An 18,551-nucleotide genomic window follows, 5' to 3' on the forward strand; every position below is an offset into this window, starting at 1 on the left:
GGACTTTTCCACATGTAAAGTCTTCTAGGAGGGTGGCTAAATAAAGTATTTGCTAACTTAAATTGTTCATATTTGGTCTAATGTTTTAAAATTAAGAACTTTTATTGCTAAAAGACCATACGATTTAATGATAAAAATACAAAGCCAACAAGTTTCACTAGCCACTGTCTAGCATTTTAAAGGCTATACTGGTGTGAAAACAAATGCATCTAGTTACATGAAAAACATACACTTTAGTAACTGCTAGGCCGTTACATTTGATAATTCGTGTTTGATGGCGTGCATGCGTCTGAATGCTTCAGTCAGAATCCAGTACATGACCACGTGTTGTGTAGTTTTTCGCATATTTTAGTTTTGTTAAACAGAGAGAATTGATGAGAAGACAAAAACTTTCAAAGAAGCAGCTGTGGTGCTACACACAGGCAATAATTTAGTTAGAAATCAAGGTACTATTCTTAAAGACATATGGAAAAATCTCATCAGTTCTCTCAGTTTAACAGAACTACAATATGCGAAAAACTACACAACACGTGGTCATGTACCAGATTCTGACTGATGCATTCGGACGCATGCATGCCATCAAACACGAATTATTAAATGTAATCGGCCTAGCAGTTACTAAAGTGTATGTTTTTCATGTAACTTGATGCATTTGTTTTCACACCAGTATAGCCTTGAAAATGCTAGACAGTGGCTAGTGAAACTTGTTGACTCTTTGTATTTTTTATCATTAAATCGTATGGTCTTTTAGCAATAAAATTCTTAATTTTAAAGTATTTGCTATTACCAGATTGTTTTCTTCACAGAACTGTATTAATCTTTCTCCTCTTGGATTTCTATCTCCCAGGCCCTGGTTTCCTATGCAGGAAGAGATCTTTTCTGAACCTACTTTAGCATTTAGATCTCTCTCCCCTAACAATAGTTATGTCATCTGATTTAGTATTGTTAAGTGCATTTTGAATGCCTTCATAGAAATATTCTACATCTTCATCTGGGTAATCAGAAGTAGGTGCATATATTTGGACAATAAAAATATTAAAAGGTTGAGCTGCAATTATCCTGTCACTTATGGGCCAAAATCCAAGTAAGGATTGTGCAATTTTATTTTTTTAGTGCAAATGCTACTCCATTCCTATGACTGTCTCCACATGAGTATATAATTGAATGGCTCTTTCTGTATATTTTTTCACTATTAGTCCATTTGACTTCACTGATACCAGCAATGTCAATTTTCATTGCTTCAAGTTCTTGTATAAAGTTATCTAACTTTCCAGCTTCACATAAGGTCCTTACATTCCAAGTTGCAAGCTTTAACACGGCCATTGCCAATCACGCGATATCGCGTGGTGCGAGTTCTCACCGGGCGGCCGATCACACGTTATTGCGTGGACGTCGCTATCAAGTAAAAAAAATTTGGCCACCACACGAAATTCCAATTTTCAGCTTGGCAATGAACGTGTTAAGAGAAGATTCTTGGTTTTCAGACATGAAGGATCAGGAGATACCCTCCCTGGAGGGTTTAAGTTATCTTCGTGATATGCTATTTTCATATGACGGGTTCAGAACTTCTTTGGCTGTGGAGAGCCTTTGTGTCTCCACATGAAACATGGGGATTAAAGGGTTTTAAGATATGTTCTTTCTTGTGGTTATATCAGTTGCTTTGATATCATTTTTGTTCTAGGTGTTTAATTAGAACTTTTCAGCCCCCTCCCCCCGATAAGTTGTAGTATTAGGAAGTGTCCAGTAGAATTACAGTAGGCTCTCCCCACTTCATCAGTTAGTACATGCGACATCATTCTGTGGGAAATGTTCATCTCTCTCTCATGACATAACTTTCTGTGTTCTCACAGGATTACGGCAGAGGTGTGCCTTCACAGCCCTTACAAGCCGTTGCATTCTAACGCAGTATGGTCAACTTGTTCTTTGGCAATCAGATGTTTTCTGTACTGTTATAATGGTTAATAGTCCGATACACAAACATCCTATTCATTCTGAGTGTTTTTAGCATGTTGAAAATAACAGGTGACTGCATTCCATCCTTGTGAAGTGTTATTACACCTGATTTCTCAAAATGACCCAAAATCCCTTGAGATGACAGCTTTGAGAACTACATAGTTCTCATTATCTCCCCACTGCAGGTTAACCCGTACAGCTAGATAACTCTCTCCACTGATAAGCATGCAAATTCTATCATCAACAATTCCATCATCCCCCCCATATAGTCCTGACCTCACGCCAAGCGACTTTCACCTGTTCAAACATCTGAAATCTTTCCTTGGTGGCTGGCGGTTTCAAGACAATGACGAGGTCAAAGAATCAGTCAATACTTGGTTTGTGTCACAGGCAGCAACCTTCTACAACGAAGATATAAACCGCTTGCTGCCCCATTATGATAAGTGCCTGAACAATGGTGGAAATTATGGAGAAAAGTAGTGAAAGATGTCTACTTTAATTTCCAATAATTTTTTTTTGTAAGTATATTTTTTGTTTCTCTGACAGCCCATCGGAACTTACTTTCTGGACGTCCCTCGTATATATATATATATATATATATATATATATATATACACATATACGAGGGACATCCAGAAAGTAATATATATTAGACTCCCTTTTTTTTGCAATTCAACTGTGAGAGAAGTTGTAAGCAAAGCTAAAGTATTTGCTGTAGGCAGTGATCTTTCACAGATTATCCATTTAACTATCAGAATACCAGATAATTTTTGCAATTATTGATCAATTATCGATATAAAGATTATATATATATATAATCCTGCTTTGTCTGATACTGTATTTAATTCCTTCATAATTTCTTCTAGCTCTATTTTGTTTTTTGCTACAATATCAAAGGCTTGTTGCAAATGATTTAGTTCTGTCATTCATATTAATTCCTTTGTGATTCTAGTCTAAGTAGGGCATATTTAATTATTCATTGAATAAATCGGATAAAATAGTATCTTCCTAGTGTACTCCTTGTTTTTTTGCTTTCAAAATTAAATTATCTGAGTTCACATTTTCAGGAGTTGGAAGAGAAAAATGATGCCAGAAGGTCAACCTTTGTCTGTTTAAGTGTGTGTTTGTGAGTGAGAGAGAGAGAGAGAGAGAGAAAATTTATCCATGATCTGTTATACCTTTTCTGTTCCTTGGCACACCTTATAGAAAACTAACACTTGAATAGCAGATAAGGATTTTGAATGGAATAGAGAATGATCTATTCAACAAGAATTATTTTTGTCAGGAGAAGGGAAATAGTTACCTGACCACTGAAAAAAAAAAATTACAGAGATCATCCCATACATTGAAAGAAAAATGATTAGGAAAAGATCAATAATTGCAAAAATTATGTGGTATTCTGATAGTTAAATGGATAATCTGTGAAAGATCATTGCTTACAGCAAATACTTTAGCTTTGCTTACAACTTCTCTTCTCTCTCACAGTTGAATTGCAAAAAAAAAAGGGAGTCTAACTGAAGTTGCACACATAAAACTGGAAATGCTAAATTTCCAAACAGAGTGTATAAGAGCAAAATATGGACGTTTTATATAGATAACTTAGGATCATTAATAGTTTTTATCGGTTTTTAAATGTTTCGGGAAAGGGATACTAGCAGGACTAAAAGTCTTTTTGATATCCAGACTAGTTGCAACTCTGATGTATTCCTGGTGAAAGATCATAAGAGGCATACATTTCATTAAAGCGTTAGTAAAGACTTAAGATTGAAGTGGAATTTTAATCTCAAATAATTTTTGATATGTTACATTTTTATCTTATACCACTTTGACACACGTTGGATCTCCAAGGTTTGAATAGTAGGAATTTGAGCGGCAAGACTTATTTCTGTATCAGTTTTTCATGAAAATGAAACTATCTATCCATGGCAAATGGTAATAGAAATTATGGAGGTTGTCACTTGGTGTCATTATAGTGAAAGAAGCTTAGTATTTTTGATATTTAAGACTTACAGTGGTAGTGCAAAGGAAATTTCTTCTCCTATATACTGTAGGAGAAGAAACTTATGGATCTGAGGAGTGTTGACATTTGCAGTGGCTACTTATACCTGAATGCTACTAGTTAGAGAAAGACCAAATGTTAAAAGAGTGGTGAAGATTATTTGGCACTCTGTTGGACAATTTGTATTAAGTCATTTCTTAAAGCAAATACCTCAGCATCTCTTCCAGCATGATCTGTAGCATCGAAAAATAAAGCCACCTGGAGTTTTGGGTATTAAAGTAATCAAAGAAGATTATCTCACTGTTTGAGCAGTTGGATGCAGAAAATAAATCTCACAGATTGAAAAATTAAATTGGGTATTCATTGGAATTCATAGAGTTGTAGAGTAAGCAAATGAATGGAACCAAGAAATTTTGAACCAAAGATTAAAAAAAAGGGTTGGGGGAATCATGATTTGGTACTGGCATGAAATGTCCAAGTATGCAAGTGCACAAATGCTACTTTTGTGGTAGAAAGAATCATATGGCTTGTAGTTTTCTATCAGTTAAGATGGATGATGTTCTGTTAAGAATAGATCAAGTTGGGATGGCTATAAGCAGGTAGGGTTTATGTTCATGTTAAAACCATGTTTTGTTGTGAAGTGAATGTTGGAGAGATTTTTATTATTATTATTTCTTTTTGATGTTTGTAGAAGTGTTTTCATTCCAACTGCAAAGTTATTACAATTGCTTAAGTTGATTTTGGAATTGGAGGAGAGGTATAGTAGATATGCAGAGGGTAGCAGACTTAGAGAATGTGCAGAATAGTACAGAGAATATGCCATTCTCAGAGAATGACATATTCTCCTGAGTCTGACATGGTGGAGGATTAGTTAACAGCAAAACTATGTAAAGTGTCACTACTAGATTCAGTTCTGGTAACCATCTGTAAACGAGTCTATGGAATCACTTTACTGCTGTATCTTCATATGTAAGAAGCATAGTTTTCACAGTATGTTTGGCATATCCTCAAAGGCTATCATCGTGCTTTATTATTATTATTTGACACCTCCAGGGAGTCCAAGGACTCATCGAGGGAGGGCACCTGCTCTACAACTCTGTCTCCACCATTCAATCACCAACTGACCAAAACTACACCAATACCATCTACCACCGACCACCACTAGTATTGCCGCACACAATCACAAATATCCATGCCCAAGGCGAGATTCAAACTTGCAGCCTTTTGGTTGGAGAGCGGATACGCTATCCACTCACCCAACCAGGCTGGCTTTTCTTCTTTATATAAGAAGAAAAAAGGAAAGTGATACTTGAGACCAAGTATGATATCTCTTGCTTTTAATATTTTGGCCAAGTAGCAAATTAACTAATCTGTACCTCACCCTAAGGGGGTGAGGATTATCATTAAAAAAAAAAGTTTTTGTTTTATCTTGTTTTATTTGCCTTGGCTTCACTCACCAGTTTCAAATTTAAAAAAAAAAAAAATATAATAATAATCATTATTATTCGGACATTTTCTTGAAAGCTTTATGATCCATGATTGTGTCACTCCACCTTTAAGGTCAAATCTAGTGTCCTTTAGTACACTGATGCCCAAAACCTAAGGACAAACACTATTTCTGAAAATTATTATTATTATTTGACACCTCCAGGGAGTCCAAGGACTCATCGAGGTAACCACAAATTCAGATGAATCAGCTTGTGGCAATTTGTATAACTGATGATTTTGAGTATAAAGTGGGTACTCTGGATACTATATGACCCCTTTGCATGCAATTCAAATTTTTGAATCGCATGCAAAGGGGCCACATGGTAGCATTCAACAAGATAAAAGCTCTGCTAAGCGAATTTTGTTTGAAGGAAGCCCTTTTCATGAAGAAACAAAGTTGAAAATTTGTATGTCTTGTAATCTTTTATTAGAAAGCTGCAGAATTACTGATATTTGCCTTAGAGTTTGGAAGCCATATGGCATTGTATCCAGCCTCTGGGCAGCATTTCAAATCAATGGAATGCATTACAGGCATTTGCTAAGAGGTTGCCCTCACTCTGCCACAGAGCATGAAGACAGATTTTTGGTTATAACAGCAAAACATAATTGACGAATCACAGCAGTCAGCTTGCAAGTAGGCCTATACACCCGAAGTCCTGTGTAGTCTACATCCCTTTATCCACAGCTCCTTGTAGAGCACATTTTCAGTGATGCTAGTGTCTTGTCCATAAAAATTGGACAAGACACCAATAAGCTTATGTACTCTTTACAGATGAGAGTTTTTTTTTTCTTTTCTCCGATTCTTGACAACACTTGATCTGGTGGGAAAGTGCAGAGAGATTATGCTTAATGGATGCATCAAGCTACAAGTTCTGGAAAAAGGGACTATGACTGGTGAATGTTATTATTATTATTTGACACCTCCAGGGAGTCCATAGACTCATCGAGGGAGGGGCACCTGCTCTACAGTTCTGTCTCCATCAACTGACTGCAACGCCATCTACCACCAACCACCACCACTACTATTTCCACAGACAATCACCAACATCCATGCCCACAGCAGGATTCAAACCCCTTTTGGCTGGAGAGTGGAATATACTAACCGCTCAACCAGTCAGGCTGGCATTGCAACGAATTCTTGAACATCATGTTTGATTGTTCCTTGATGCTGTAGGCAAAGAATTCATTTTTATGGATGATAATGCCATACCACATTGTACACGAGCAGTGGGGATACTTCTTGAGATTGAGGATATTAATTGACTTGAGTGGGCAGCATGTTTTCGGGTCTCAACCTCCATAGAAGGCATATGGGACACAGTGGGTGCGGGGAGTTTGGAGTGGGCCAGTTTGCCTCAAGAACTTCTGAATCACTTGGTGCTAAGCATGGTACAACATTGTTGTGAGGGCTACATTGCAGTTTGGGGTGGAAATATTTTATACTGAAATGTCTCTCTGCATAGGTTTCTGTAAGCACTGTACATTAATTATTATTATTATTTTTTTTTAAATAACGAAACCTGTGGTGTGATCATAATTAAAAGAAACACACATTAACAACGGTGAAAATTATTTAATTGTAAATATTTCATCCTAAGTATCTTAGGACATCATCAGTACACAGTAGTTTAAAACAATAATAGGAATAACATACAGTTAGGGCGCATGATTACAATAGAATCTCATTAAACATGCGTAACGTCTACAGAAGTAAAAAAAAAAAAATTATTGAACACAATTTTGTATGACAATTTCCCATACTTGAGGAATAGTAAGAACGTCGTTGCGGTTTAAATTTGGTCTGTGTAGTAGAGCTTCAGAACTTTCTTTGTATAAATGTTCATATAAACATGAACTTTGTATAAACGTTCATATAAACATGAACATTTATACAAAGAAAGTTCTGAAGCCCTACTACACAGACCAAATTTAAACCGCAACGACGTTCTTACTATTCCTCAAGTATAGGAAATTGTCATACAAAATTATGTTAAATAATTTTTTTTTTTTTTTTTTACTTCTGTTGCACAAACTGTATGTTATTCCTATTATTGTTTTAAACTACTGTACTGATGATGTCCTAAGATACTTAGGATGAAATATTTACAATTAAATAATTTTAACTGTGGTTAATACCTGTGTTTCTTTTAATTATTATTATTATGTGACACCTCCAGGGAGTCCAAGGACTCATCGATGGAGAGTGTGCCAACAGCATTGAACGATTGGTCCCTTTCAACTACTAACCACACTCAAACTAGCTTAACTTTTTGTGAGCCATTAGTAGCAGAGGCTCTACCAATCGACCAACCTTTGCTGGCAGTTAATTCCTTAACTACGTCCTTAGGAAATTTGTAACTTTTGCAAAAAACGTATTGCAATTTAATTTGCACAAAATTTTTAATACTTTTTTTATGTACTATAATTTACTAGTATGCTGGCAATAAATTTCTGTCTGCATTTAACTGTAGTCATGAAAATTTTTTCATATGCAGGTAAAAATGTGGTTCGTTCTTAGGACACCAGTGTATAAGGATTTAAAGCCTTGTACACTGGTGTCCAGAGATATGTAATCCGTGGGTGGTTTGCATATTTGTGGAGGAAAGAACTTAGAAGTGAAACTCATACCCATAGTTTATGACTAACTTAATATTAAACAAAAATCCATAAAATTTCATCTATCAGTGTATGTCACCAGTTTGAAGTTCAGTTAATTTGTCATATTTTACTGAACTTTAGGTGGGAGATGAATTTTGTTGTCAAGTATGAAACTGCTTCCATGCATATTGGAGGCCTGTTTGAGATAGTTCTATGTTTGGTCTCATGATCAGGGTTTCTGGATTATGTAAAAAAAAATAATTATAAAATTATAATAAAATACAAAAAAATAAATTGAAGGAATGGTTGAAGGAAGGAACATCTTTCCTTCAACCATTTACAACCTTGTGTGCTCTGGCATTACAACAATGCCAAGTGAGAGGACTTATGTGATTTTTACTTCTCCTTTCCGTGATCAGACTACTATTTTCATTCTTCAGATCCAGATACTTATTGTGATCTAGTTACAGAAATAATCCATGTTGGAAGGGAAGCTTTTATTCCTCACTCTGTTAAAATTTCCCACTCCACATCGGAACCATGCTTCTCCAAGAAGTGTGCTGGGTCTTCCAAGAAAAGCACAGCTTATCACACGTGACTTGAGACCAAAATACTAGCTTCCTGGTATTTTGCTCTAGAACTGGTAATGTGGTGGATAATGACCAGGAAATATATAAGCAAATTAGCCAAGCAAATGGGGAAAAGAGTGATCATTATGGATGATTTTAATTATGGCCATATAGATTGGGATGACGAGATAGCAATCAGAAGTAAAGAAAATGAATTGTGTTTTTGAAGGACAACTACCTGTCTGAACAGTATATAACAGAGGGCATATGACGATTGAGAATCTTTCATTTCATCATCTCATCAGAGGATGTTGTTATAAATGAGGTACCAAATCTCCCTCCAGTTAGTGAGAGTGATCATGGAGTGATTGCCTGGGTGGTAGTGGTTGCCAACCATGTGAGGACTCCATGATCACTCTCACTAACTGGAGGGAGATTTGGCACCTTTTTTTTTTTTAATTGATTACTGATTAGGAAAAAAAAAGAATTTTTTAAAAATTATTTTGTATAGGCAACACCCCCATTTCAAGCTTCACGGACTGCCACTGCTCAGTTGGTAAGAGTAGCAAAAGTTCAATATAAGCAGTTGGCTAATGAAGTCAAAAAAAAAATCCTAGGGAGTTCTTTTGATATGTAGCCAGCAAAAAAAAAAAGAAGAAGAATGATTATGGTAGGATGGCATTGATTGGAGAAAATGGTATAAGGACAACTGCTGCAAAGGACATAGTTGAGATATTTAATGAGCAGTTCATAAAGATCTTTCATCCTTGTGAATGTGAAATCATGGAGAGTTTGAGAGCAGTGAATGATGAGGGGAAGAGACCGACTGAGGGAGGAAGTAATATATGGGGAATTAAGCAACCTTAATATTAATAATGCCGTGGGACTTGATATATCGCTGCATATTTTGAAGGAATGTGCCAGTGAATTGACATCTTCTTTGACATATTTGTTTACTATGAGTCTTACATTTGATCATGTTCCAAAGGAGAGGAAGTAGGCAAGATTGTACCACTTCATAAAGAAGATGACAGAATTCAAGCATCAAATTATAGGTCAATCTGTGTGTCAGGTGTAGTGGTTGGAGAGGCTGGTGAGAATCAGGATCCAGAATTGGGTTGAAAACAATGGTATTATCTTTGATGGACAGTATGAATTTACTAAAGGGAGGTCATGTTTTAGTAATCTGTTTACTTATTACAATCAGCTGTCAGCAGCATTGGACGTGATGGATACACAGTAGTATACTTAGACTTTGCAATGGCTTTTCGTAGATTACTGCATAATAAGTTGATAGTCAAACCAGAGCAGTTGGGGTTAGATATTAGAATAGTGCATTGGGCGTGTGATAGGTATCAACAAGTATTGGGGAGCAATATCCCAGAAAAGGAAAATCACTGGTAGTGTGCCTCAAGGGTCTGTTTTAGGACCATTAGCTGTTTAATCTGTATGTTAATTATATTGGGGAAGAATTTTAATTGCACTTTCAGTGCATACCAAAGTATCCATGTTTCTGTATGGTTGTCTGGTGGTTTGTATTTAATTAGTGAATTAGTTTGTATTTAAATTAGTGAAATACTTGCCATAATTTTTTTGACAAATGGGTTCTCATCAAATGGAACCATATTTGGAGTTGTTTCTGAAGTGAGACTATAGGTTGTGCAGTTGTTGTGCTTAACAGGGAAACATTCACAGTCATAAATTTCATTGGGTTTGAAGCCATCATTGGCATTGAGTTTGAAGCCATCTGGTGTGATTTGGAATCTAACAAGATCAATCTCATACTGGGATGTTGTTACCTGATGAATCAGTTGCTCAGTTGCTAGTGATGAAGAAATGCATCACCAAATAGAAAAGATGAGCACGAAAAGAATAATCATCATGGGAGACTTTAATTATCCAAATATTGATTGGGTAGCAGTAGAATCTCATGAGAAGAATGAAAATGCATTTATTGAGCTGTTGGAAGACAACTTCCTCAAGCAGCATGTGACAGAAGGAACTTGAGGTCAAAGAGTGTTAGATTCAATTATAGTGACGCAGGGTGTTTCAGTTAAAGACGTAACCATTCTGCCTCTGGTTGGTGACAGTGATCATGCAGTACTCACTTGGGAAGTGACTAAGTTTATGAATGTTCCATTCAGAAAAGGTTACATGCTGAGCTACAAAGCAGGAAATTATGACCAACTGAGGAGTATACTGAGTTCATTGGAATGACATCGGTTGCTGGATGGGAAGAATATCGACAGTGCATGAGAAGCATTTAAACAATACTTAAATGATGCAAAATCAGAATGTGTCTCGAGAGTTTGAAGAATAAATAGGGTAGGAGTCAAATGGATGTGTAATCTTATTAAGCAAGAAATTCGTAAGAAAAGGATGATGTGGAAGGAATACTGTGTGCATGAGGATGATGTCCATTATGAAACTTATAAGCAGCAGTCTAGAATAGTCACAAGTATTGTATGGAAAGTAAAGGCTGAGTATGAAAAGAAGCTGGCTCTGCATGTTAAAGACAACCAACAAGAATTCTATTGATATGTTGCAAGTAAGGGAAAGAATGAATATGAAAGAATAACTCTTCTAAATACAGATGGCATGAGGGCCTACAGATGCAGAAGAGGTTGTTCATCTAATGCGTGCCCATTTTGTTATAAGCTATCAACCTGGTGTACATGACATTGAACTCACTGCTACCTCTTCACTGGATAAAGAAATTCAGGTGTATGAGGATGCAGTTTTAGAACTATGCACAAACTGAATAAGAATTCAGCAATAGGAACTGATAGAATATCCGCATGTGTGCTAAAAGAGTGTTCAGCTGAAGTGTAAAGCCATTCCTTTGACGAGGCTGTTTAATATGAGTCTCATAACAATGAAGATGCCTCAGGAATGTATGGGAATTCCATTGCATAAGGGTGGTACAAAGACCAATGTATCCAACTATTGACCAATTAGTATCTCAGGAGTGGTGGTGAAGATTTTGGAAAAATTGGTTAGGGCTCGCATTCAGAAATGGGTTAACAGTGAATCTCTACTTTGCAATGAGCAACATAGTTTTACTAAGGGAAGGTCATGTTTTAGCAAATTGCTCACATTCTATAACAATATTACCATTGAACTAGAAAAGAGGAATGGATACACCATGATACTTTTGGATTTCGCTAAGGCTTTTGACAAAATACAGCATGGTAGACTTGCATAAATTGGAGAATATGGGTTTGGATTATAGAATATTACCCTGGATAAGACGATGGCTGACTGACAAATATCAAAAAGTGGTATATGGGGGATGTGGGTCTGCAAGATTTAGGGTAATTGGTGTACCACAATGATCAGTGCTTGGTCCACTGTTATTCAATCTGTGCATTAATGATATTGGGAAGGATTGGACAAACGACATACAGCTATTTGTTTGTGATGCAAAGATAGGTAGGATAATCAGAAATGCTGCTGATATGCAGTACTTGCAGAATGATTTGAATAGACTGGAATTGTGGGCATGGGAAAATGACCGTCAGTTCAATGACAGTTAATGTAAAGTCATTCACTTTGGCATGATTCCAATTTTGTATTACATTGGTGGGATTATGCTAGAGAAAACTGATGAGGCTAGGGATCTTGGAGAGTTAGTAGATAGGAAGTTGAAGTTCAGGTGACATGTCGCAAAGATTGGAAATACAACTCAAAAGATAATTGCAATGCTGAAACGAACATTCACATGTAAAGATAAGGATGTCATTTTGCCTCTTTATAAGAACTTGATAAGACCTCACTTAGACTATTGTGCTCAGATCTGTTTTCTGTTGGGATTCTGAGACAGTGACGAGAGTGCAAAGGAGAATGTTAAAAATGATATCAGGGTTGTGGAATACTGATTATGAAGACAGATTGGGAATTTGTAGACTACTGATACTAGCAAATAGGAGAAAGAGGGGTGATATGATTGAGACTTACAAACTTCTAAAAAATTCATACAGGATTTCGATTTATGAAATTTTTCAATTTATGGAGGATGGGGAAAGGGAAAAGACAAGAGGGCATCCTTGGAAGCTGAAAATGAATGCTGCTAAGGAATTAAGGCCTAGATTTTTCTCTCATAAGGTTGTGCGTGATGGGAATGGATTGCTATTGGATGTTGTGAGTGCAAGCAGTGTGAATGAATTCAATAATAAGTATGATGGCTGTGAAAGAAAAGAAAGCATATCAAAAGTTCCTGGCAAATAAGTCAGCTTGTGCTTTTAGAGAATATAGAGACAAATGTAAGAAAGCTAAACACTGTGTAAAACTAGTTAAACAAAAGTCACAGGAAGACTTGGGTAAGAACATAGAAAATAAATATCAAGAAGATGGCAAGATATTCTGGAGGTTGTTGAAGAAGCTTAGAAATGGAGGAAAGAGTGTTGTAAAAGGAATGATAAAGGTGACATGAAAACGAGAAAAAGATATCCTTGAAGTATGGAGTAATTACTTCAAAAAATTGCTAAATGAAATAAGCAGTGATAGCAATGGTAAAAAACACTCGACAGGCCTGCAATCAGGAATACATATCCATACTTGAAGTAGAAAAAGCCATCAAAGGCCTGAAATGTGGAAAGGCAGCAGGAGTAGAAGATATTCGACCAGAAATTATCAAGTACAAAGGCATAAAAGTCTTACAGTGGCTGCATGGAATAATTCAGAAGGCCTGGACAGAGGGATGGATTCCGGATGATTGGAGTAGAGCTCTCATAGTACCCATATATAAAAAGGGAAATAAAACTGAATGTGAGAACTACAGAGGCATTTTTCTCTACTGAGTGTTCCTGGTAAGATTTATGTAAGTATACTTGAGAAACAGTTGAGAAGGATTGTGGAAGAAAAGCTTGGTGAAGAACAAATTGGATTCAGGTCAAATAGAGGCTGTCAGGATCAGATCTTCACTTTATGACAAACAGTTGAAAAATCATGGGAATATAACAAAGATCTGTATTTAAGTTTTGTAGATCTGGAAAAGGCATATGACAAGGTGCCAAGAGAAAAGCTATTCGAAATGCTACAGTTGTATGGTGTCGATGACTTACAACTCAAATAAAGGCTAAGCAATACTTTGCCTTTATTTGAGTTGTAAGTCAGCAGTTAGAATTGAAGGAAGTACAGGAAGATCGTTTAATGTTGAATCTGGTGTGAGACAAGGATGTACATTATCCTCTCTGTTATTCATTATCTATATGGATCACATTATGAAGGAAAGTGGTATTAAACCTGATATCGAAATTGGAGATGTTCATCTCAGTCCTTTGCTTTATGCTGGATGATGTTATACTTCTAAATAAATCCACTACAAGTCTGCAAGATTTCCTGACTAAAGTGAATAACTGTTGTAATAGATATGGTATGAAGGTCAGCATTAAAAAGACAAAGACAATGATAATAGGCAGAAACATTGAAAATATCAACTGCATTGTGAATGGAGAACCTACAGAACAAAGAAAACATTTCAGTTACTTAGGCACGATTTTTAGTGAAGATGGTAAATTAAATATGGAAGTAGACAACAGAATCAACAAAGCTGGTATGATAGGAAGTCAATTGAATAAATTTATATGGAATAAGAATGAAATTAGCCAAAACACACTAAATTAGCTGTATACAAGACAGTATTCAAGCCAATTTTAAATGATCTGAGAGCTGGGTCAGAAGTAAAACACCTGACCAAAGACTAGAGACCACAGATATGAGAGTCCTGAGATAGATTATGGGCATGAACAGATGGCATCAATGGCAATATCATATTAAAAACAAGGATATTAGGAAAGAACTTGACATTGTCAGCATCCAGGAATGTGTTAGCAGAGCTGATCTCAGGTGGTATGTTCACTTAAACAGAATGGGAGAGGAAAGATTAGCAAAACAAGTGTTTTCTGCCAGGCTGGCAGGAAAAAGACCCAGAGGAAGACCAAGATATAAGTGATTTGATACAGTAAAAATTTTCCTCCAAATCAGACTGACTGATTTGGAGGAAAATTGTAGATAGGAAGTTAGTAATGATGTAGTTTTTCATGTAGTACTATCATATTCTGTAAACCCCTTGAGGGTATATATTATATATCAGGAATTTGATGATGATGATGTATGATAGTGTTTGTAGTATGTGACCTCCCTTGATGAGTCTCTGACTCCCTGGTGGTCTCTCTTAATAATAATAATAATAATAATGATATACAGTTGTTTGCAGATGATGTAAAATTTGGACAAACTATGAGGAGTAGAGTAGATATGGCCTTTCAAGAAAACTTGAATAGACTGAGTGAATGGGCACAGGAGTGGTGGTTGCTAGTTCACTGTTGCAAATGGTAAGGTTTTAAACTTTGACAACAAAGAATGTAGAATTTACTTTTGATGAGGATATATTGTTGTGTGTGTGAGTCTCCATAGTTCAGTCAGTATAGATGAAGCCCTTTGGTCTGAAAGAGACCTTGTTTCGATTCTCATCAGTGACGCGAGGAACCTTTATCTGGTCTCTCTCGACTAAAGGTGAGTTAGCCGGTCTCATACGGAGGTAGAGGGTTTTTTTCTCCTAGAAACTCACGGTTTTTCATCCCTCAGAACAGGCAGTTCGACCCATAGAACACATGCATTTACAGACAAGAATACTTAGAGGCATAGGGGTAACTGCATTATCCTCACATTACGGTTAGGAAATCCAAGGATACTTGGAAGGCTGTGGGCACTTAAGTGCCTGTTAAAGCTGCTGATAGGATATTGTTGAAGGTGGAGGATATAGATCTTGGAGGGCATATTGCCATAATTGTGGCAACAACACAACAAATTCTGGCAATGAGTAGAGGATACTGACTTCTAGAAGCAAAGAGATTCTGGTTCCATTGTATAAGGCTCTGATTAGACCATTTGTGGATTACTTTGCACAGATTTGGTCACCTGGTTTACAAAATGGATGAACAGATGTTGGAGGGGGTCTAGAGGCAACTGACCAAAATAGTTTCTGATTTCTGGAATGATGAATGTGAAGAAAGGTTGGGGCAATGCGATTTGCAGAGTCTAATGGATAGGAGGAATAGGGGTGATATGATAGAGACATATAAGGTGGTAAGGGGTTGTTATAGGATTGACATTGAATTGGTTTTTCATAAAATGGTGGGAGATTGGGGAGAACAAGAGGTCATCCCTGGAGAGTGTCTACAAGGGAGTGAAAAGCAGGTTTTTTGTATGGAGAGTTGTGAATGATTGAAATGCATTGCCTAAGAGTGTAGTGTCTGCAGAGAATTTGAATGTGTCTAGGGGCATGGTATGATGAGCTGTGTGTCTGACAGAAAGGAACTCCTAGATCAGTGTTCACTCCATGGGGTCTTATGATGATAATATTCTCATATTTTCAAAAGCCATCCTTTATTCTTTCTCCCTTAGCATCTATATCTCTGTATATCTCTGGGCAGTCTTCCTTCAGGATAATAATAATGCAGTTCTTAGTTTTAATGTTTACTTGTTTAGTGTTACTTTGTTAATATAGCATTGTTATGCAAAATGCTTGTACACTTCAAAATGCATGCCACATTGTTAAAATGATTTCTTTACCCTATTATGAGAATTATGCATAGTTTGAAATATTTAAGTATGAAAATTAACAGAAAAGAGTCTGCCTAATTAAACAGTAATTGATATTTTAAAAATAAAATGTCAGCAGATATGTATATCAGTAACATTTTTCAGGTCGTAATTTTCCCCGTCGTAGAAATATGTTTCTCATTGGTGAAGCAAAATTTGGTGGTGAAATAATGTCCACAGATCCAGTACCACATGTACAATCTCCAGATTTTAATACAGAACTTGCATGGGAAGTAGACCGGAAAGGCCTACAGCTTCATCGGCTTCAGCGGACACCTGTGAAACTTTTATGGTATGCTGCAGATAGAGAATGTGGCAAGAAAGAAGTTATTGGCTATACAATTCTAGATATTCGATTAGCGCATGAAAAGTCAAGGGTATGCTGAATTATATTATTTGTAGCCAGCATGCTTTATAAATATGTTAAATATTTGCAAAAAAATGTAGAAGCAATTTTTCACTTCCATTCAAAGCACCTAAGGTTTCTGTTATACATCAAGATATTATTTTGATATAAAAAAATGACATCACTGATGACATCACTTATAATAAATATATCTTCCCAAAAGTTTTGTATTAATAGAAATCTTTCCAGATATAAATTTATATATTATACAGTAGCGGTTAATTAAAAACTGAATTCCTGCTATAAAATTATCATTAATAGACAAGTAGTCATTTTTGTCAGTATAAAATCATTAAAATTCTATTGATCATTTATAAGATTCATAACTATAGATCAGTAAGAATTTTAATGATAAATAGTAATCAATCACAGTTAATTGTATCTCTCGATACAATCAGAAGGTGTAGAGACATCTTCAGGGGATATAATATAAGTTGTAACATACTTCTATGCAACACAAAAAAAGGGAAAATACTAGAACCCTATCTAGAAAGGGTCCCTTTATGGGCACTAGTAGGAAGACTAGGTTGTAACTCAGAACGCCCAAGAATATTATTGTTTCCCATATTTTAGGAAATTTAAACAATGTACTTATTTAAATTCGATTGTTAAAGCAGCGATTTTAGAAAATGCCTCTCACATTGAACTTCCTGTGATGAATCATGATGCTTTTCTTCCATTAGATTGTATCTAATGCATAGTCTGCTATATATGTTTATGGTCATATTTACAGATGTATTTTTGTATGTTCTTCCAAGTGGATGTTGGCTAAGTTTCAGTTTCATGAAGAGTACAAAAATCTAATATATACATAATACATACCTCTATAAAAGAGGTATGCATTATGTTTTCAGCTGAGGCATAATGACTGACTAGAAGACATCTTCATTCAAGGCGTGTCTTGCACTTGCATTTTTGCTTACATGTTATTTTTTTATAATTTTTCTTTGTAGTATTTCCCCCACAAGAGGTAGCACAATCTATACCCATTAGTGCTTGCATGAAGAAAGAGGCTAAGAAAGAAAGATAGAACTTGTTATAGTTTATATTATTATTATTATTGCTATTTCGTGACACCAAAGACTCATCGAGGGAGGGCACCTACTCAACAACTCTCAATCTCCACCACTTAATCCAAACCACCACCAAACCACCACCACTAGTATTTTTTTCTGTAAATTGTGTTGTTCTGAAGGCCAATTTGTCTGTATATCAGATGAAAATCCTGAGTTTCTGGGAGGAAAAATCCTGCTACCTCCATATGAGATCGTCTAACTCACCTTCAATTGAAAACTTCCTATAAAGATATTATTATTATCTGAGACCTCCAGAGAGGCCATACATCACCCACACTAGCTGTCATACTTTCTCTTAAACTCATTAACACTAGATGCACTCACCATTTCAACAGGCAAACTGTTCCACTCACTCACTGTTCTGTGACGGAAAAATCTATCTCTTATCCCTTTTCTAACCATGCACAAACTTAACTTCCATGAATGCCACATACTCTCCCCACTTTCCACATAATGAAAAATTTCAGCCATTTAGAGACCTCTGTCATATCATTCCTCTTTCTCCTGCTTGCAGTCCACACATCGTCTATCTTTATAGACTATATTTCATAATCCCAATATAATCTTTGTAACTTTGCACCTTTTCTACAGCTTCTTTATACTCTCTAAACCCAAGAGACCAAATCTGTCACAATCAGTTATATCAAAGAGACTTTCTTATTCTTACATGTCAATGTTTGTTTCAGTATTACAATTATCCTCTGGGTTGTGCTTGCAATGTTTGCTATGTGGCACTTGAATTTCAAATTCATGTCCATCATAACTCCAAGATCCTAGCCTCATTAGTTTTTTGTAACATAATCAAATCAATATAATATGCATTGGATATCTCATTACACCAAAGTGCATAACTTGAC

General features: G+C 36.0%; 1 protein-coding gene across 1 annotated transcript in view; it reads left to right on the top strand.

Annotated features, from left to right (window-relative positions):
• The first annotated feature begins 16,332 nt into the window (after window positions 1–16,332).
• LOC150107721 (centrosomal protein of 120 kDa-like) overlaps window positions 16,333–18,551 on the top strand; it is a 284,452-nt gene continuing 282,233 nt past the window's right edge. The window contains exon 1 of the mRNA XM_090392176.1: window positions 16,333–16,589. Coding sequence (XP_090248302.1) covers window positions 16,344–16,589 — 246 coding nt within the window. The 5' untranslated portion in view covers window positions 16,333–16,343. The remainder of the gene's footprint in view (window positions 16,590–18,551) is intronic.

This window comes from Typopeltis vanoorti, chromosome 4 (genome assembly GCF_054136105.1).
Source record: "Typopeltis vanoorti isolate ZY-2024b chromosome 4, IOZ_Tvanoo_1.0, whole genome shotgun sequence".
In the NCBI taxonomy this organism is placed as follows: domain Eukaryota; kingdom Metazoa; phylum Arthropoda; class Arachnida; order Uropygi; family Thelyphonidae; genus Typopeltis; species Typopeltis vanoorti.